The following is a 22,846-nucleotide window of genomic DNA, read 5'->3' on the forward strand; positions in this document are numbered from 1 at the left end:
TGTCACAGAATGACAGCGAAGAAGCTTCTCTGAACAGTAAAATGGCTTAAAACATAGCCTAGATAATTCGTCAGTTTAAGTCTGTTTGTAAACAGAAACAGCTCATCTTGTGTAAGCTAGGTAAATAGGTCACTTCAGTCACTGTGAGTTGTACTCATTGACCCGAATGACACATTGGCTAATTGCTGTAATAAGTAATGGCAGAAATACAATTGCTAATTGTATGAGTCAAGTTGGTTCTTTTTTCATAATGGATATTATACTGAGGACATGATACATTTAAGTTGACATATGGACGTAAAGATACAAAGCACAAAATTTTCAATGAATTGGGTTTATTTGATGTCATCAGGAGAAATATGTTGTTTACGTTTGTCTAACCAGTCAACTTTGGTCAATTAGCAACTTTTACATTAGTAAGAATGCACATGACAGTGACAACAAAACAGTTTATGGTCTGTACGAAATAAATAGCACATTGCTCATTTACAGCTTGGCTGAAGAGAAAACAAACAAAGGGTTAATCTTCATATTAATGCATACCGATGAGTGGTGATACTCATGTGTTCACTAACTGCTCAACAAAGACAAAATGCTCTCCTCTTAAATAAAGCTTTCAGTTTTAATATGTACCTTCAAGAGCCTGTTATAGTTAAATAAATAGAATGCTTTCCATTTGAACATGCACATCCAATTTGCCTGGGAAAACTATTTACATTTTCACTGATCCTACGTGTCCACCAAATCTGCACTGTTTTTTCCTCTCATACTTACTTACTTACTTACACAAATGTACAGTCACTCTTGCAGACATCATGCTGCAGCTATTCACTATTCACACAATATCTAAACCTACTCAAAGTGATCCGAATGCTAACGGTGAACATGGCCATCCACGTATGACCTAAAGACACAACATCTTCACCAGGGGCTTACAAAAACGTAGTATACAATTGATCATGCACTGTATAAATCATGGTTATTTGGTTTGAGTGTGTAGTCAGTGGCTTCTGCTTACTTAAGTGAACAAAGTGAGACAGATATCCAACCAAATAATGTCATTATTTTCAATAGTTTTGAAGCCTTCATCCCCAGGTGTTGTCATAGTTCAGTGGTTCCTGTGTCTTGTAAGCTTCCACACATAACCAGGAGCTGTCTTCTTTCTAGTCCTCCCGGCCGTCACACAGTTAGGCAGTTTTTTTCTGGTGCTGGTGTTTTTTTTTTTTTTTCACTTTTTCATGACGCAAAGTACGAGTTCTGCATGGAGTAGAGGCGGTCAATGGGGTTTCCCACTCGGGCCTGCAGGGAGCTGACATCTGATGACGCCATGAAGCAGTCACTGAGGCTGGTTAAAGACGTGTCGCTGTCTATGTCGTGGAAGGCTGAGTCGTTGCCTGTGACGTAAACACAAACAAGGCGAAGTAATGTTAACCAATGTTTTAGCTACTCCACGATTTTATTTCTCATCCACTCTTATGTAAATCAGATTAGGTTTCAACTGTTACTCAGCACTTAAATATCATCAAATACAGTACAGTAAATATTTTTATATCATTACTTAAGTATTTGGGTGGTTACTTCTTACCTCTGCTTGCGTAATGCTAAAATAATCCTACTTGAGTATGACTTTTGGGTCCTTTTCTCTCCCAACTTTATATACAAGTGATTGTATCAGTAAAATGTAATTCTATATACTTACTTTTTTAAAGATTTTCCATTACTTTACTACACCAACACTACACACGATTTCTGACTAACAACTCCCTCTTCTAACAACACGGAGTAAAGTTTGCAGGAAAAACAAGTCAATCTTGAAGAACAAATTTATAGCAGTGTTGGGAAATTATAATTACTAATAGTCACTATGTGAAATAGCTGCATGGTGTCATCACAATAGTGAGAAGTGTTTCGGTAGATATCATCAAAGCTTCCTGTTTGCTGCCCTCACTGGGACAATTGCGGTCTATGATGGGGCATGTAAACTAGGGGCATCCCGCTCAAAGATCTGGTTAATAGCAACTGTTTACGCCTTTCATAAAACCTCAACATGTTATTTCTCTGGAGGGAATAGTTAACTTTATTACACTCTGGATCTTAATGATAGTGTTGCACAAAATGGGGACAGTGTTTGGAGACATATCTTTTAATGCCTTGCCAATATTGTTGTTTTCCCCAAACCAAAAGAGAGTGATGAGACTGGGGATTTGGGTTCTCACTACCAAGAACAACTAAATGGAGGCAAATTATAAGGAAGTTATGAACAAGTGGCAATGGTCCCGCAGGGAAGAGTGAAGGACGTCGCTGTGGTTCTAGTTACATCCTGTGGACCAAAGTCTGATTGACAGCATTTTATTCATTTTGTTTTCTTTTTTTTTTCATTTAACATTGTGAAATCCAGAAATCGGTTGTGTGTGATTTGATGGATTAGCACACACATTTTAATGGTGGTGAGGATGGACCAGATGTTTAAATCAATCACTGGAAAACACTAACAAAGGATGGCTTAGAGTAGAGTAGAAGGCAATACATTAGTTCTGTGAGAAGTGTTTTGTTTTGTTTGATTTATCAGTAATAGCTGTAGAAATATTAATGAAACATCTGAAGCTTTTATCTATTCTGATACGTACATATTCTATTGTATTTGAAATCACTAGAACTGTTGTATATCCCAAACTTTCACGCATAAGTGAATCCTTTGGTGTTCTGATGTGGGAGGAGAAGCCTCTTGTATGTGTCTCTGAAAGGCTAAACCAGGAGGCTGTGGCCACAACACATGTCCTGCATTGAAGAGCCATGAGGTTGATCAAGGGACAGGCATGTGCTCAGAGCAGGAGTGGAGTGGGTGTTGTTTTAATGAAAGGGGGAGGGGAATAGTAGTAGTGGCTGGATGCTCACCATATGGGTTCATGTGGTCCCCAGGCATCTGAGGGGGGGTGAGTCCCTGTTGGAAGGGGTCTGTGCTGTAACTGTTCTGGTCCATGGCCACGAGCTGCTGTTGTGGGGGGGCCAGCGGCGTGAACGAGCTCATCATGCCCTCCATGCGGTTGGACATCACCTCTGCCGCACAACACAACAAACATGAGAGTGAGGAAATGAAACAAGAAATATGGAGAATCGTATACTATGTAATTATAGTTGTCTTTTAATATTCATGTTACATCAATGAGGTTTTATGTCTTAGCTAAATGCATATTAAAATAGAGGATTAATTTAACAGATTATGAAGTCCTGCCATAGATTTATCACCAAATGAAATAAAATAGAATAGAACATATTTAAGCAGTTCACAGTGTTTAATGTATAACTGGATGCAGCATTAGACACCAGAGAGAAAGGTGTTATAACTCATGTGGCTCCCCTTTTCCCACAATCCCTTGCAAAAACACTCTGCTCTGGACAACCGTCAAACTTTGGGGACATATTTTTTGTGACTTCATCCCCAAATCCCTGCCCCCTGAGTTTTCCTGTGCAGTGGCTTGTTCCTATGAAGTCATCATTTTAAACAGCTTGACTTTCAAACCAGTTTAAAACACAAAACACATTTTACTTAAATAGTTCAAATTGAGTCAAATTACATACCTTGGCCAAGTCTTTGCGAGTTCTGCTGTTCTTGCTGTTGCTGCTGTCTTCTGGCCAGCTTCTTCATCTGAGACAGAGGAGTCAAAGTTGTGAGGAACTCCCAAAACTAACATGCACTCTTTAATTTAAAAAGGATGCTCCTCACAGTTCACCCTTAAATGAACTTCATAAAACTGCAGCGGAGTGCACTTCATTGTCAAGAATCAAAGCTTTTCACAGATAATAATCAGCAAGAAAGGAGGGTGTAGATGTTAAATGCAACTTTTTTCTACATTTGTGGTTGGAATGTAGTGATAACTTTAACAAACACAGTTGAGGTGATTTATAGGTGACACTGTGTAAATGCCTGATGGAAAAGAGCTGTTGTGAGTTCCCCAGCAAAGATCTGTATTGTGCAATCGGCTCATGTCTTACCTTAGCTCTTTGGTTCTGGAACCAGACCTGAACCACACGGACGCTCAGACCGGTCTCTGCTGCCAGGGTCTCTCGAACCTGGACACAAAAGTAAGATTTTTTATTTTTTTAAAGTCAAAAAGCGAAATGATACCATGACCTGATGGAAGCTTGTGGTGTGTCTGTTTTATGGTTAAAGCTATAGGCAGTTGTGTTGTGTCAGTTTGTCATTCATTGTAGTCGGTTAACACAGACCAGAAAGCAGAGCCCTACTTCAAAGCTCAGATCTGACGAGAGGGAGTATTTTCAAACTTCTATGGGCCATTTTGGTCAGCAGTAATTGTGAATATGTCCACATGCATGTTTACAGCTGCTTTGTAGTCTTAACAGCTCTTTACTGATCCGAAAGAGAACTTATTTAGTCACGGTAGCTTAGTAAGTGGTACGTTTTTTTTAAGATAACTTGGCAATGGCACTTTTTATCATTTACGCTACCACGAAACAACTATGTATATATTTAAGAATGAATTTGCTTTCATTCACAACAGCTTCCAATAATTATGTTTTAAGAATGAACACACATGGCACATTAATAAAACATGGAATAGATCTTCCCAGGCTATTTTTATCTATTATTAGAAACATACCTTTCTACAGGGTTTGGAAGACACCTCAAAAGAAGCCTTGAACGCGCGCCTCTGCTGAGTGGTCAGGATGGTTCGCGGTCTCTTGGGTCTCCGTGGATCTTTCCCATCATCCCCTTTGCCTTGACCTCCGATGCCCTTCTCTGGTTTGATGTCCAGCTCCTCATCGTCACTTTTCTCTGCACAATAAAACAAAGGTTTACTGACAGTGCTCTGACAAATCTGTTTTTCTTCTTTACCTCTTCACACACACAGAGTATAATCAAAGGAGACATGTGTTTTTCATACATTGTTATCAATTTATTACAATAGAAGAGGGCCGCACGAAACGATTAGCCTACAGAAGTGAAATATGCACATTTGTCACAGGGCTGGATACTGCGTCACTTGTAATTTATGGCTCTCAGCTTTGTCTGATTTACACTAAATCAATCTCTGATAAGGGAACTACACCAAGTGCAACATGAAAAGACAGAACAAGAACAAGAAGAGAATTATATTTACCGTACTACTTTACATTTTAAAGAAAGATAGTTATTTTTAAATGGCATCAGCAGCAATGAGGCAAAAAGAGCAAATTCTTCTGCTGGTATTCAACTGGCATAGACAAATGTAAAATACTGAAAATAATAATGCATATATGTTTACTTTAAGTCATGTTATATAAAATTGTTAGCTCCTCAAAACATATCTGGAGTTTGTGTGATCCTGGTTTATTAGTCTGTCTACATCTCTAAAGCTCAAAATGCTCTTCCACCGTGTGATGTGTGATGCAGTGGTAGTTTTCATGTTAACAGCTACCTTTAGTTCAGTAGACAATAGTAATTCCTAAAATCGTCCAAATTATTCTAGAGAAGGTGTATGGAGTCATGGTGGAGCACTTCCTGTATGACAAGGTGGAACAGAATGTTTTCTGTTTGAGGGAAGAACTCATCCTAAATATGCAGGGTTTGTATGTTAAACAAGTGATACAAAACAAAACGCCAGGTATGTTTTTGATGAGGAAACAACATTAAGATCCAAAAACACTTCCAGAACACTTTGGAAACTGTTGTATGTTCATAAAATGAGCTATATAAATAAAGTGGATTTATAAATAAAGCCATTTATCTAGGTATGGGCAGGCATAAAGAGTTTGCAGGACTGTGGCTGGATTGGAGTACTACGTTGTTTGTGTAACATTAAAATTTAAATAAACATCCATCTGACACCACATTACAGGCGATCATAAATTCAAGTGAGTCAACAAACAACTGTGTTACTCATGTGCTCTGCAGATTAGTGTTCCCAAATGAGAAACAGCACTATGGAATCACTGGCTGAGAACAGAGTCAAACATGACACTACAATGTCCCCTATCATCTGGTTTAGATATTTACAGGGAAGAACCCATATTTTTAAAATGGGACACACGTCTTAGTAAATATGGCTATCTTAAAGAATGTCTTTCAATTTATATAGTGAATAATATTGCTGTAAATCAGTTTCCCAACATTTCAAAATTTGACTTGAACATTTTTGTCTTTTGATAAGGTCATCTTCTGTCTTCCGAGTGACACGACCAAACGGGGAAGAGGCCGAGCAAATATTCCCACAAGTTGACAAAAGTTGACACAGGCACAGATGTATTTGACAAATTCCCTCGCTTTTGTGCATGTTTAAATGTGAGCCAGATGGTGGTGAACGGCGAGGCTTGGCGAGGAGCCGTGTGGTGTGCAATGTGTGTGGAGAAGGCTACAGGGCGAGGAACACTAGAGCTGATAAGACTGGGGTGCATGCAGGCCCCAAATCCCGCTGTCACTCACCATCATGCACCGCTTTAATTCTTTCCAGCACAAGATTCGACCCACGCATGGACGCCCATTAATACAGGTTTGACTTTTGTTTCTATTTCCTACTGTATCACAGACCTATACAACCTGTTTTATAGGTCTGTTGACTTTAAGAACTAATTGGCAATCTTGTACTGTGGCATTTTTTAAAGATACAACACAAGAAAAGCAAACAGGACATGGTAAGAGAATATTATGGTGAACAGAAAAAAGCTATATAAATATTATAAAAATTTATGACTGTTCTTAATGTGTATGTGCACGTCCTAAATCCTGTTAAATGGAGAGGACTGTGTTGTGATTGCATCTGGTATATAAATAATAAACAGAAAATATATCAATATAATGTGACTATTTCAATGAATACATTCTCATCTAAAATTGCTAGATCTTTCATATGAATTTCTCCAGGCTTGAGTGAACTCTGTGGCACTTTCCGCGCTGCACCCTGCTCTGACACTGGTGGGTTAGGTCCTTCATGGCGGACTTCTCTGTTGGCTGCGATTGCTCCGAGCCGGCGTGTCCAGAATACAACAAGAGGGTGCCATGTGATGGTCTCACCCTGGTGTGCGCTTGTCATGGAGGTGTGAGAGGGTGCTCACCTGAGTCTGAGTCATCGGGGCTGACACTGCTGAGGAGGTCCTTCTCTCTCTCGTAGTCCACTTTACAGAGCAGCTGGCCCTCCTTCAGCACAAACTCGTCGCCCTTCCGCAGCTGCCGGTCGCACACGCAGCAGCAGAAACAGTTAAGGTGGTAGACGCACTCCAGAGCACGCATCACAAACTCTGTGGGTGCAATCTTCTCCATGCATCCACTGCACTTGGTTGCAAATAACCTACAACAGAAATAAAAAACACATACTAAATATCACCAGCTTCGAAGCGTTTTTATTTTGCTAAATTGAGTTTTCTGTCTTATTCTACTTTCCAAACCCTGCTGCATCTGTAGGTGTCATTGGGAATGTAATTCGGCCAATAAGAAAGAGTTTTACAATCAAAAACACTACAAATCACCCCAGTCATTTTTATTGAGCTAGGTGGTTTATTTTGGCATTAACCACACATTTCAGCTGTGGGTTTGCATAACAGTCAAAATTGGAGGCAGCAACTATGAGCCTTAGGACAATGCACCTGGACATTCACATAATACAAATAATAATTAAAGCAAACCAGTTAAATAGCAATATAGATTTTTTTTTTTACAGCACTTCCCAATGAGTATGGCTTTGATCTTGTGAGACTGCAGTTGGCATGCTGATCCTGTGGGCATTTCTGGCAGCAGCTCATCTGTTCAAATGTGTTGGGTGGACCCTGGCTCGTGTCTGTCCCGGCGAGCTCAGTCATGGGTGCCCCCTCCCCCTCAATCGCATTCAACAGGAGTCCACTGCACACCGCACCACCAGCAGGCCCGCTCCTTTCACATCCATAAGTCTTTATCTATGCAAGCAGCCATATCTGAGCCCGTGATTCATTGCCGACTGCCAGGCTGCCCTCCGGTCGCTTCATATCTCATCTCGGCGTTTGATATTACTCCGCTATGACCGCCTCCATCACACCTCCATCTTCTTTGATATCCTTTCGGGAAGATGTTTGCATTGTTTTATTGGCGACTGAGAGGCATTTAATTGTGTTGTTCGGAAGACGCCACATTAAGTGCAGCAAGAAGGCAGGGGAGTGCGGTTAGATCTTGTCCGGCCGTAAAGCCCAGGATTTATTAGTGGACTCTTTTGTTTGCCCTGGTGTGTAAGACAGCTGGCAGCCGCCTATCTATTTGTGGTGGACATCTTTTTCATTGTCGAGGGGAGCAATTGACATCACGAGAAGCAGGATTCGGGACAAGGCTGAGCGATAGTGATGAATATAATGTGTAAATATGAGAGAGGCGAAGACCAAAGGATGCTTTTTGTTATGCTAATGCGGTTATAGGTGCTGATAGAGTAGTGATATGGTCTGAGCAGCTGTATGCACATTCAGAAGCACATTGTGTGGTTGTCATCTATACAGCACTGCAAATTAATAGCCAGACCAATGATCAACAATGAGAAATATTAGGGAACCTTAATTACATCATAGCGTTTGAATGAGTTTTTTTTAAATCAAAAGCTAATGTTCAAACCGCAGAACATCTCCAATTACAGATGCCAGTTGCAGAAAAAAGGGGAGCTATATTTGTGGCTCTGTAGAGTTTATAAAATCTTTTTATCTTTCATTTATTACAACAGATTAAGATGATTATTATTTCACAGTGGAAAAAAAACTCAAAGACTATCCCACGCAAAAGAAAGTTTGGTTATTGTTTCTCCAAAACACTGCATTTTCGGTCATCTGCCAAAACGGATCTGTTGTCCAAACAAACTATATTTTGGTCACTTTACAAAGATGATCAGGAGTGATACAAAATAATATTATACAGTTGATGCTTGACGTAAAATGATAAGTGCTGCTTCTATTATTATCTTATTCTGGAGTATTATCTTATTACATGCAGGGATCAGTACAAAGTGGTGATGAAACTGTCAAGACAAGTTCTCAGCTCCAACGCTAATGTTTAGCTAATGATTGCCGGCTTAGGCTTCTGCGAGCGGGTGCAAAAGGTGGCGGAAATGACTTGTTAGCTAGATTTTGATACGTCCATGGCCTGGGCATTCACCTATAACATCCAGCTAAAACCTCCTCATCTAGATGAAAACATTCTCATTCAAGCCCCTCTTTCCTTTCTTCTCACTGAGTCTAATCTTGTAAGCCATTATTTTTCTATTTCCCCTCTCTGTCACTTTGCATTATTTTTGCTGCTGTAATTCCTATTGGTCTCTTCTGGAATCTTCCTGTCCTGCTTTTGTCCGGGACCCTAATCCGGACTTTCGGCCTGTTTTCAGTCGCCGGTCTCCATTCTCAGCGGGGCTCAGATGGAATAGCCATGCATGACGCCTCTTCTATGGCAACCACACCTCCACAGGAAGGCAACGGCGACTTTTCGGATGGGCAGAGAGGGCCTTTGAGAAGCTGGCAGCAGAAGTAAATCCTTCTCTAGGGAACAAGGGGAATTAGCAGGGAGCAGTGGACTAGGGATTTAACCCTACCCCTGTGCTTTGAAAGGGCTCGGTCGGTCCCACTCCTGCGGCTAGTCACAATCAAACAGGGGAGGAGCGGGGAGGCGGCAGCAGGGACAGAGAACACAAACTCCCTGAATGACACAAGCAGTGGATTGTGGAGGAGCCTAATCCCACTTTAATACCTTTCCAAGTTCAGCTGCTAAAGAATGCTCTCTAAAACAACACCGCTGTGTGAGCAGTGGAGGCAGACCAGAGGGAGGCTTGCCATTCAACCTCTCGACATTACCTGATTAGTGGTTAGAGGAGCCGAGAAGCAGACCATTGGGCCAGAATATACAGGGAAAATGGAAAGTATTGTTTTGAAAAAAATCGGTACCATCTTTAAGGCTCATGTTATTCTATAAGATATAAAATGTGTCATGAACCTGTCCTGTCAATATTTTGATGACCACGAGGGACAGCAAAAGTTAGATTGTTATGTCTTTAGGGTCAATCAATCACCGCAAAATCCTGCAGGGACATTGTCTGGACGTTAAATTGGTTATGGTGATCATACCATGTCCTGCTCCATCTTTATCCCACTGACCCTTTCCGAGTCCCTCTAAAATCCACTTTGCTTGGACTCACGGGTGCCTTGGTAACATGACTCCCTGTCGCAGAGCTAGCACAACATAGAAAGGACCACCAGCGTATAGTCACATCCCCTGCGCCTCTCCCTCTGTCCTCCCACACCTGAGCGCACCGATGCTCGGAGGGAGCCTACTGTGTGGATCAATGACTGCATCCAACTCACGGAAATGTCAATATTTACACTGGCCTCCCCGAACTGGACACAAACCGTGAGGGAGAGACTATGTCAGCAGATCCTTCAGTGTCCAGCCAGTGTCCAGCCATGTTTATTCTTTTAGAGACTCGATACAATATTTTTTACTATATGCAAAATATATAGCAAAGGTTTTGGTTATAAGGTAACGCTATGCAGTAACTTAAGTTTTTAATTTAATGATCACCACTAGATAATATAATCTGGCTTTTAACGTTAGGGATTTTAATGATTTTATGTCAGATGTCCTGCTCAACACATCCTTCTCCATTTATGCTGGCTTAGAACTGGCACGGACAGTACGGTTCATGGGAGGTGATATGGGATATTTCCAGTTCACATGGTTGTATCTGCATCAGACTTGGGAGTTTAACCAACCACAGACCGTGAGAAAGAGCAAAAGCTATTTTGTGTTGCACTGAAAAGCCCAGCAGAGAAAACTGGCCTCTCAGGCACCCATATTTGCCTTTTCCGTGCACTTTTAAGAGCTATACTTGCTCCCTTTGAACAGATTAGCGCTAACTTAAAGTGTGACAACATCTTAAGTTCGCACCACATGTTGTCAATGATTCCTCTGCTCCAGCTATTACATCTAATGCTTCTGCCGCAGTGATAAGCATCAGGAGGACTGGGCTAGGATAAAAGAGGAGAAAGGGGAGGGGCAAATATGGAGATGTTTATGGAGGATGATAATACATTTACAGACATTTGCAACTGTCTCACCTATACTCCCCTCTGCTGCCGCACACTGTGAGAAACAGCATAACAATTAAGTGAAGAATAGTTGGGGCTATTATGTCACAGCATCTCTTCAAAGACAGAGGGATTATCCAGGCAGCAGCTGTAAGCCATTACTTTGAAGATGGGCGGTGTTTGGGCAGGAAACCTGTGTCCGTGCCAATCATCAGAGGTGAGGCATGAGGTCACACAAAGGCCTTTTTCTGGACAAAGGCCCTGAGGAGCAACTGGTCAAGCAAGGCAGCCGCTGGGACTAATACTTCCTGCTTTCCACACATCTATTCTGTGCAGTGCAGTGGTGGATATGCTGGTGTCTTTGTGGGTATTCTTAAGGATAGATTACACATTTGTAAAAAAGGTGATGTCATTTCAAGAACATTTGTCAAAACATGGGCTCAACTCAAGTCCTCATAATATTCCAAGCTCTTAAACGTGGTGTGAAAATGACTAATGGTGGTTTACAGGTTGCACTGTTGTTAAAATTAATTATATTTACATAAACTGTTACATTTATTTTGTTATTTCTTTATTAATAATTTTATATTGCTTGTAAAAATATCAGCTGAATTTAACCTAGTTTCAGTTTTTTTCCCTTCTGCAAGACTTGAAAACATGTAAATACGATTATTTACTTGTCATTAATTGTCAGTGAAATAATTACACGTATTAGGCTACAACTTTCGTGGACTGTTTGGAGATTACATTAAATTACTCCTCCCATAAAAGATGCTAACCATTCCGTGCTTCTTGCCCATGATTTCAGGTGGGATCTCGTCCTGTTAGTCTTCTGGACACACAACAAACAGAGCTGTCTGACTTCAGCAGAGGAGCTTGTGGTCTGCCAGCAGCCACTTCTCAACAGACACGCCTCATCAGCTCCTAACAACGGAATCAAGAGCTTTAACCAAAGACCAAACACATTTGATGCCCAGATGTTTTACACTGTACACCTTTTTTAACTTTATCTGAACATGATTAAAATTACTTTGTTATGTTGGCTAGCATTTTCTTAGGTGGGAGTGAAAACTTGATAATGTCCACACCAGGCTGGCTAAAAATAACTTGTATATATCACACGTACATTCTGCCAGACACAAGAAGAAGTTAGGGATATGATAAAAATCGATCCTGACTTTTTTTTTCTCCAGAACTACTTGGTCGAACAGCTCTATGTTTGTACAGCTCTAATATTTATGTAACAGTATATTCGAACATTTGGTCCAGAATTTGGTCGTCACTGACTAAACAAAAATTGAAATACATAAGTTGTTTTTATTCTACCTGAGCGATTTCAATACTATTACACTGAAGTAGTAGATCCATGTAACAGTACTTTTACTTAAGTTCCCATGTTCTCTCCACCTCTGATAATAATCCTGTCTGCATAAATGTGCTCAGTGGCCGACCTTGTTTTATAGTATCAGCGTTTCTCTTCGGAGCAAAGATTCATGGAGAGTAATGAAGCCAAATAAAAAGTGCCATCCTTCCTCTCCCAAGGGCCAGCTCCAGTCAGCCCTAAAAGCTGCTTAATCACCACGCCGTGCTTACTGCATTAGCATAATAATGGCCTTTAAATTGAGGCTCTTTGTTTTTTAATTAAACTCCCAGCAGGTAAAAGTAAAACACATTAACGGGAGATGTGCACACTGCTAATGGCCCAAAGGTGCCTTCTTCATCACTGGCCACAGGGTTTTCCTTCCCGCCCATGCTACGCCGGTCGTACTGTAGCTCGCGAGGGACACACAAGACTACATGATAGCACTTGGCAATGCACAAATGCATGCACCTGCCTTACACTGCATATGTGAGACACTTAGTAAACTCAGCCTGGCAAAAACAGTGTGCCCCGTATGTCCACTGCAGTTAAAATACATGTGTCCACTTAATTGTCGGTGGCCTTGGGATCGTCATGTCCAGGAATGTTAAGTATGTATATCTCTATTGTAAAAAAAAAAAAAACTAAACAAAAATAGAAACAAGGACCTTGGTCATGGTAATCTCAGTGGTGATGACTCTAGAACAGGACTCAAAAATGTCAAAAATGTCTGGCAACAGTATGTATTACTCCCCAATAGTAGTTAATTGTTTGAAAGTTATTTGTTCCATAGTGAAAAATTCTATGATACACAATCACCCATGTGCAGTGGATTGGTGAAGTGTGATTATAAATAAAGATATTATAAAAAACAAATTTTACCCAGTTATTAAAAAAAACTTGGTTTGTTAACATCAATTACAGAAAAGTGACAGAATTGTAATCCATTCTGAAGTTGTATTGTTTTCCTTTAAATGTATCTGTTAATGAGTGACTTGTGAAAAACTGAATGCTTCCCTATGTGGACATAATCCTCCTGATACACCACAAAGGTAGAACAAAGCTGTCGGGGTAAAAAGGACAGTGCAGAGGAGGCTAAGTACACATCCAAATACAAGAGTAAGCAGACAGGCACACAGGATGCTGTTTGGACAGCTGCTGCTGCTGCCTATGGAAGATGACTGCAACATTGCATTTAAGCCTAGTTTGAGAACTACAAACAAACAATGTCTATTTAGTAGGTTTAGGCCGGAAATATAATGCCTTTCCTGTTGTTTCCCTATAAAGCCTGTTATATAGTATGCTATATAGTATGCTATAGGCAATAATTCTCCAATATGTTTTGTTCTGTTGTATGTCAATGTAATTTTTATTAATTTAACTTTGACAAACTGTGTCGCTAAAACAGAAGTAACCACAGAACATAACGCTGCCAGAAGCACCTGCTAAAAATATCACATTCATAATGAGTATGTTTTAAGTATTCCCTTCACTGGTCTCTGTTTGCTCGCTCTGAGCTGATGTGAGTTAGGGGCAGCAGCGGTCGATGAGCGGCTTCACAGGCATCGAAGAGCGGGAGAGTGATGGCTACAATAAGTCTAATGGCTATCACATGTTACACAACTGCCCACACAATTACCACAATTATTTTTCTACTTATTTTTAATGACAGCGATGTGTGTCCAGGAGAGTCATGTCCCTGATGCCTATATAACTTCAAAAGACAAAACACAACTTACATAAATCCATCAAGTTCATTTCATTTTGATCATTTATTGTAAGACATTCTCTTTTTTTCAGACTGGAGCTAGTTTTTCATATCAGCATGAAAAAACAAACTCTCTTAGCATAAACATAACTTATATTGTTTAACAACCAGATCAATATCAACCAAGTGCTTACTTTTCTTTATTCTGCTAGATACATTTTAAATATATATGTTACTTTTTAATGTGAGAAACTAAACAGATCTTTCTCACAGATGCAGTAGTGAAATGGTTAAAAGACAACATTTGGATTGGACGGCTTTATAATTACTATTGACCCAAAGGTTCTGGGTGTAAGAAATAAAACAAACAGTAATATGAGGTGTTCAAAAGCACAAGTCTGCAAATATGCAAAGAGCGGGCCTGGAGCAGAGCATGGCAGCCTTCTTTTGGGCCCTAATCTGAGGCCTACACAATATTAAGACGGCTTTGGAGCCACTTGTGACCCAGCTGTGCACTAATGAAAAATTCCTCAGCTCTGTGCAGGGGCCAGCCGAGCTTGACCCTTCCACCCTCCACCAAACCACGGCCATCTTGAGGAGTTTACCCAGGCTCACAGATACTGGATTAATCTGTAAAAAAGGAGAAAGACAGACAATTCCCCTCCCCTCCAATCCTCCTGTCTTTAGTGCACTGGTCTCTAGTAAAGTGTTTGCTCTGGTCTTAATAGGCACAGATGATCTGCAGATCACTGTGGCAGAGGCTGCTCACATGAAGGGGCCATGTTTATTTAACAAAGATTCAGTCTAAGCTCAAAATGAGTTTGGACCAGAGAATGTGAGATGACCAGGAATTAGACGGTGTTCACGAGATCTGGATTCATCTTTGTGTGATCCCACTGATCCTGTGTCTGTCTGTTCTGACTGAGACACGACTGCTCTGTTGATGAGAAAATCAAAAGCTGAAAAAACTGAATGAAATTAGAGAAAGTATTTTTAAAATGATAATATATTTAATGCAATTAGAGCTATGTTGTTGTCAAGTTTCTCAATTTATGCTTGATCAATGAACCCATCCATCTTCAATTGCACATGATTTTCTCTGACTGTCATAATTTTCAAAAAGGCAATTTTAAGAAAAGAAAAATGATCTTCAACCCACTCGTCTGCTAATGTCTAAAGCATATTGTAAGACTCACCGAGCAGCACGAGACACTAAAACTCAGGAAATTGAAGAAGGGAGTGGAATGAGAAGGATGCTGGAAATAGAATAAATATGCATCCTAATAAGTGGCATTCGCATGAAAAACCTGGACAAAATTACACACCAAAAAAGTTAAAACAGGCACAAGTTTAGATAAAGTGTGGCGTTAATTTGAAAGACGGTGGCAGATTAAACCAATTAAGCCGAATCGATATCAGGCATTGGTCCCTGGGCAACTTCCACACAAAGGCTGAATTAAAGTCCTCATCAGACTGAGCAATAATAATAATAATTCATTTCTCCAGGGCCATCTGAATCATCAATGCGCTCAAAGTGTCATCCACTCAAAAAGATGAGTCCACGGCTCTAATATTCAACTGGGAATACTCGAGATTAAGAAGATAACTGGGGGAGGCGCTAGTCAAAATGAAAAAGGAGAACGCCAATGAAAAACAAACACTATTATTGAAAGACAGGATGCTTTAAGAGCTAGAGGCCATGGGATTAACATCAAGATTAGCATTCAGACAATATATTTGAATTTCTCATCAACAGGACCCTTTCAAAGGGCCAAATCCCAAGATTAGCAGGCGTTATGCTAAAAAGCTGTGATTTTTTTGTGTTGCGGATACACTAGCCAAACAAATATGTCTACCGCGAGCGAGAAAGGCTGGCTTGGCGTAGGATGTATGGCTGTAACCAATGGCAACGAGCTGGTAGTTAGGAGCCAGAGCAGCGCAGGAATGTGTCAGACAGACAGAGGGGCGCACACTCACCACAGAGCAAACCAAGAACCTGCTGCTTTCACTAAAGAGCCCAGATCTGCACCGCTGAGACCACCAACATGTACAAGGCAGCGACGCGCAGAGGGAAGAGGACACTCGGCATTGTCACTATATCTGTGCATATATTTACAGTTTATGTGAGTTTTATTTTAAAACTCATAGGAAGTGTAAGGCAGAAAGTGACAAATATGTGTGGTCTATGCAAAATATAAAGTCCAATGAAAAATAAAATCTGTCTTTTCATGCATATCTTAGAAACATAATAAGGCAATAAAAGTGTGTAAATATATATACATTTAAATTACACAAACAAAAATATAAAAATGATCAGTTTAAATCAGTTGAATTCTAAAGTCTATAAAAATCAAATAATAATTAAATTTAAAAAAAAAAAGCTATTTAAATATCATGACTTTACTGTCCCTTTAAATGGTTCTGTTTGACATTTTTGTTTAAATTGTGTTATCCATATATAATTGCTCCTCAATACTTTCTCAACATTTGTTTGTGTTTGATGTGGCTTTTTTTTTTTTTTCTTCAAAACTTCTAACTGTCCAGAGTGTAGATAGAAACCTGCATTTCATGGGGAACTATATCTTGTATTGTTGTTGCATCTGAATAATTAATTTTCATTTGTTCGGAAAATTTTACTAAGCAACAAAATGATCTGTATCAAACCAAAACATTTGATCGTGTTTATGCATCCTATGTGTAAATTCCAGACATGATAAAATCAAGAACAGTACATTAATTGTCTTTCTGCTTCTTGCTGTGACCTGCCATGTGTGTGTCATTGTTTGTGCGCTCAATCTTGAAAGGGAAATTCTGTCTTCATCCTGAGCTCCTAATGTTACTGTGAAACTATTTTGTTCTTCAAGTATTCAAGTATGCCTTTAGCCCGGGGAGGTCTGGCAGAGTGGTTGTCGTCTGATGCCCTTGTAGCGCCTCTGTTCTTTTTCCCACACAAACAGTCGGTGAGTATTTCTCTGTCATGTGCTTGGCGGAGTGCAGAAGCTCAAGTCTCCAGCTGGAAGAGAACTGGTTTGACTAAATTCTGCCTTCCCCAAGAGCAGCCCTGAGGTTGTATGGCAGAGCATGGCACGGCACGTCTGCTTTCTCCACACACCAACCGACGCTGCACACAGCCCCCGGCATTCCTCCTCCTCCGCACTGTCACCCGGCCTTTGGTGGCACCATTATGACCCTAACTGAGCAACTGCAAGGTTTGTTTAGATTCAATAAGCAGACATTGGCCTGATGGATACAGGTGGTGACTCATACATATAAGGCTGCTTTAAGTAGCCTGATATCAACTCTCCAGAGAGTGTGACTGCAGCAGCTGTAGTTACGCAGATTTTGCCCTGAACAAGCACAAAGGCACCGGTGCCTCTGCTGTTCATTGTACACATGATGCAGCCGATATGGATCCTTATTTGTCTTCAGATGTGATGACAATGTCTCCGCCGTAGTGACACCCACGGTCAGCCCTCTCAGCGAGGAGAAAAGCCTTGCATTCACTGAGCAATTTTACACTCTCTTTAGGGCCACGAGTGTCTTTGTGTTGTAAGGAGCCGCCCATTCTCTGTGGCTGTCTGCAAAAGCAGCTGTTTCTATACTGCTGTGGCAGCACTTTATGCAGCCCAATGATAAATGAAGGGGAAGCGGCCGAGGCGAGGTGCAGCTGAAGCACACACACTGAGACAATGGCAGAGGCGGAGCTTACGTTACAGCTCTGCTCCCTCTCTTCCCTCTCAGGTTAGACTCCTGCAGCTTTAGCATAGCTGCAGGTTATATGTAGGAGCAGGGGGCTAACACACTGACACGTCCCACCAGCCCTGCTGACACCCAAGGGAGAGAGAGGTGGTGCTCTGTCCCACCAGGACCTGTCGCTTGTGTCCTCGGGCCAGTCCTCTTCCTCTGCCCATCATTCTAATGACAGAGCCCGGGGGCTCATCACTGCTCCTCTCCCGGTCCTACCCAGGCGCCTGTCACAGGGGTGTCTGCTCTGCCACTGGTGTACCCGTCCCAATAAAGCCCCCCCACAGTGTCCCTCCTCATGGCCCAAGGCACAGCCTTTCATTTTGAAGTGTCGCGCTATAGCTCCGCTCCAGCCTGGGCTTCGGCCTGGAGCCTGCTTCATTGTTCTGCCTCAGAGAAAGACTATTATTTCAACTCAATTTACTGTGAGTAAACACTGACTGATAAGGGCCCCTGTCCTATCCCTCCCTCTCTGACCGTGGGCTGTAATATACACTGCCAACAAATCACCGCTCTCAGCCCATTGCCATCACGCCTTTAGACCGGAGCTCTCTAATTCACTTTCCAACACAGATCAGGGACAGGCCTCATGTGTCGCAGAATATGGCTCCTGCACCATGGGGCATGGAGAGGGCTTGTGGCCCTATGGTTCACTGTTGTAAATTTTGTGCAACTGCTATTTTGCATTTTCACCATGCTGTTTACAGCCCGAGTCTACTCTAATGAGCCATTAATAAATACCCAGAAAATACACTTTAACAGAGGCACACTTGTTATCACTTGTATCAATAATATTGGATATGAGATGGATGCTTCCATTATGACGGCGTCATTAGCTGGGATGGACCAGTTGAGTTTGAATAATAATGGCTGCTTTTTGTTTGCTTCATAAAAGACAAAGTGTGATTCGCAGCTGCAGGAATGACACACTGTGACCCAATGCAGTGAACAGAAAATACAGCAAATATTACAGCATCATATATTGTTAGATCCTGTGTTAATAATAGCTGATTTGCATTTAGCTTCCAATTCCCTTAACATTTTTTTACACGATGGGCTGTTGGTTCTCTATTTCATTGTTTTACCAGAATAAAAGCCCTTGATTCCACTTCTGTGTGAGAAGCTGTGGAATACGTCTTAATTATACCGAATTATCAAGCAGCTTTAAATAGCAGTCGTTTGCACTGTCTCGGCCCTATGCAGCTAATAGAATTATTCTGGGCCTACTTTATCTTAGGCAGAAAGAGGCTGACACAGTAGCACCAGCTAATGGGATAAAAGCTTAGCATATTGCGGCTTGATTCAGGGATTTTAAAGGTAACCGCTTATGACAAGGTAATAATGCCTCATGCAAAAGGCTGGCCGTAAATTGGTTAGTTAGGGCATGATGGATGAGGAGGAGCCTAACCTTATTTCCAATAGAGCTTCTTGATTTCTAGAACTGACGATAATGAATTTGATTTAATTAGGCCATCCGTCATCTAATTAAAAGTGTGAGAAATCTGACCCTGAGTGTAGCCTTAAAAGACTCTGTGAAGCATATGTCTAAACAAAGACTCCATATTCGCTACTGGAAATAAAGAAACGCCTCATTACGAAGACATCCCATTATCCATGATTCATTTTTATCCTTTCATAAAACAAGGCGCTAAAAACTTAATCAATTAAAAACATGATTACTGTATGGAACAAACTAGCAAAGCCATTAGGAGAAGAGTTGGAGAAGATGGGGTTTGGGATTAGGCTTTAACGGCCCAATTAAAGGAGTGATTCATCATCAGATTATTAATGGATGTTGAGAGCGCCCCCTGCAGGATTAGTAATGGGCTGGTGGGCCTTTGGGTGCAGAGCTGCTCCTTACAACACCCAGGTAATCTCTTTAAAAGCCTGGGTGATATAACCTACTACCACTACTACCAGTCCCTAAACGCACCGCAGGGATGCTCCTCTGAACCTGCTACACCATCTTCCACACTTGACAACACCTATTATAGATACAACTTTTCTAAGACTCACCTCAGCGGGGGAAAATCCTTGTGACAGCCCCTGGTGTTAGATTTGTCATTCTAAGACTAAACAGACGTTAGGAACCTATAGTATAAAAAAAAACTTCTGTGTTTTTGCAAGTTTTCTTTGAATTGAGATTGATCATGTTTCATAATTGTAAGCCATTTTTTTTTTTTATTTGCTGACTCTGTATAGCTGTGTCTGCTAATATACACCAAATCAGTGCAGCTATAGTTGCTCACAATGCTTATCGGTGACAGTGCATCTTGTCCAGCTTTTGTATGAGAACTCGCTTACAATACAAAACAATACAGGAGTAGATGCTTAGGTAGCCAACACAGCCCAGATCCAATTACCTGTAATACTCAGTTCAGTTTATCTCACTCGCAGTCATTATCTAAATTGCCGACATATTATTAGGCTACCTTCTTTGGTTGCTGTTTCTCTTCGTCTTCTAATAGGGCCCAAAGGGAGTGTTGTTTTGAACGTAGCCCACCATAGGCTTTAAAGTAAGGGCTTTATAACCGTTTTCCAAATCAGAGGCGTACACAGGACCACACCATTATGCAGCGAGCACAACCATATCTGTCATGACGCGGTGAGTGGTAGAATCAGGAGATTAATTATGTGATTGTAGGGAAGGGGGCCTGTGCCTTCAGTCCGAGTGGTCCCTCATTACATTACCTAGGCCTCCGGAGAAGACCAATTGACTTCTGAGGCAAGTTTTCTCCACTGTGAACTATAGCTACTTTAAACACTAGGCTGGTTTAGTATTGTGACTATATGGGGCTATTGCACTGGGCATGCAATAACAAATCTAAGAATAAGATAATTTCTGTATAGGTTTAAACATATGTTACACTTAAAGGTCCTATATTACGCAAGATTGAGTCATGTTATGGTATTGTTACCTCATCAAAAACATACCTGGACTTGTGTTTTGTTTCATTCACACATGTTTGAATAATCCTTTATTTTTGGTTTGTCTGCATCTCTAAAGCTCAAAATGCTCTGTTTCCCTGTCATATACTGGTAGTTTTGGAGTGGACAGCTACCTTTTACCTTTAGTTCAGTGGAGATTGCAATTCCAGCACTGAAACCATCCAAATGATTCTAGTAAAGGTGTATGGAGTTTAAAAACAGTGGAGCACTTCCTGTGTTTCCACATACATGACATCACAAGGTGGAACAGAGCGTTTTCATTTTGAGAAAAGAACTCTAAATGCAGGGTCTGTGTGTTCAACATGTATGAATGAAACAAAACAAAACTCCAGGTATGTTTTTATAAGGAAACAACATTATAACACAGATCAGAAAATAGTGTAATATGGGCCATTTAAGTATAAATTTCACATGACAACTGGATATTCAGTGACCAAATATGCAACAATCGTACATCATCATTTTTAGATGTGAAATAAACTAATCAAAAACTAGCCTATAGTTGAGAACAAAACTGGTTATGCCTTACAGTAACAGTATAGGCCAAGCATGTGAGCAAAAGAAAATGAATGCAACTTGTAAGCACCATCGCTGCTACAGAGGATAAAAAAAATTCTCTCTTCCAACATTCCTTGCTAGATCTTACCAAAGATACCATGACTTTAGACAGCTCTGAATTTACCACGTGAACACTCTCTTCTCTTCTCTTTTGTTGTACCTTTGCTTATACTGCTGCTATATTTTTGTGTACTGCTCTGGCACTGGCTTAATGAGTGTGTTGAATTGATTCCAGCCCGGAGACCTGCACATCCACAGAGGGAAAACTGAAGGCCAATAGTCGCGTGCATCACTCAAACCGTGTCCATGCAAGTAAGATGTACTCCTGACACTGGCCGCTCCTCCGAGAGCCATATATGCAATTGCAGAACAGGCCTAAAATGTCTCATCCATAGGGAGGCCAGGCAAGTAATAATGCACAAGAAGACAGCTAGATTCAATAGAAAGACAGCTAGACAGGCAGGGATCAAGTCCAATCCTGCACCCGTCATCTGCTCCATGCTCACAGGTCAGCCTTAGCTAATCTAATTCTTGGGCTTTTCCCGCAGAAATGGAAAAAAAGCCAAGTGCCACTCAAGAGAAGTGGCAGGGAGAAGACAGGAGAAGTGGGATGGTGTGGGTGCAGTGGTGGAGGGCTTGAATAATTATGAATCACAGAGCTTAACCTTCTGGGGAGTTAATTTGAAGAGCATTGGGAATAGGGGAGAGGGACTCTTTATTTCCCTGGGGTGCCCCTAATGCCATTGTGTGGGAATGGAGAGATCAGGACGGAGTGGGCCAATATCGTGTCTGTTAGCGGGCCATATGACGAGCTGACCCCCGGGCACGGAGCACAATCACACCTGCCGTCATCAGGGCTAATTTGTTAAACATATCAATAATGTGCTGGTGGAGCCGCGGCTGCTGGCCTTTTCTGCCATTGATTCAGACACTGTGTTGAGTGACAATGGCCCCCCGACAGGGCTGCAGCCTTCATTTTCCAATACTGCAGAAAAAGGATGTGTTTTTGTTTGGTTGAAATGCCAAAATCTGATGTGAAAATAACTATGGCACTTTTCGAAAGTAACTATTTTCTTTTGTAAAATAAAGTTACATAATCATAAATTATGTGTTCTGGTAAAATGCCAACGGTTGTGTCAGGGACGGCATCAGGCATAAAGTTAAATATTGCAAGTCAAAAAGAGTAAATTTAATAAAACATACAACATTTAAAGAGTTAAAGTGTTAAATGTATGATACCTTGTATTTAGACTTAGACAAACTTTATTGACCCACCATTTTGAAACTTTACAATAGCAACAAATCAATCCACATTTTACCAGCAAGACATCGAACGATAGTTTGAAGCCAAGGAGCTCATTCTTTAATTTCTCCCTCTACTTGCTGCTGTCATAGAGCTAACATCTGATTGACTGGTGGGCAAAAATACCCTGTTGTGTTAGTGGCAGCAGTCAACATGGCAGTCCAAACCTCCACATCTGGATCCAGTTTGCTGGGAGCAGACAGGCCTG

General features: G+C 41.1%; 1 protein-coding gene across 2 annotated transcripts in view; it reads right to left on the minus strand.

The window, feature by feature from the left end:
* Positions 1-334: 334 nt before the first annotated feature.
* Positions 335-22,846, minus strand: part of lmx1bb (LIM homeobox transcription factor 1, beta b) — a 41,887-nt gene continuing 19,375 nt past the window's right edge. For both annotated transcript variants that reach the window (XM_055224362.1, XM_033972797.2), the window contains 6 exons: positions 7,051-7,283; positions 4,620-4,795; positions 3,994-4,071; positions 3,580-3,646; positions 2,896-3,057; positions 335-1,394 (listed from right to left, as the gene is read on the minus strand). In XM_055224362.1, the coding sequence (XP_055080337.1) occupies positions 1,237-1,394; positions 2,896-3,057; positions 3,580-3,646; positions 3,994-4,071; positions 4,620-4,795; positions 7,051-7,283 (874 nt within the window). In that variant the 3' untranslated portion in view covers positions 335-1,236. The remainder of the gene's footprint in view (positions 1,395-2,895; positions 3,058-3,579; positions 3,647-3,993; positions 4,072-4,619; positions 4,796-7,050; positions 7,284-22,846) is intronic.

This window comes from Periophthalmus magnuspinnatus, chromosome 9, assembly GCF_009829125.3.
Source record: "Periophthalmus magnuspinnatus isolate fPerMag1 chromosome 9, fPerMag1.2.pri, whole genome shotgun sequence".
Lineage (NCBI taxonomy): Eukaryota > Metazoa > Chordata > Actinopteri > Gobiiformes > Gobiidae > Periophthalmus > Periophthalmus magnuspinnatus.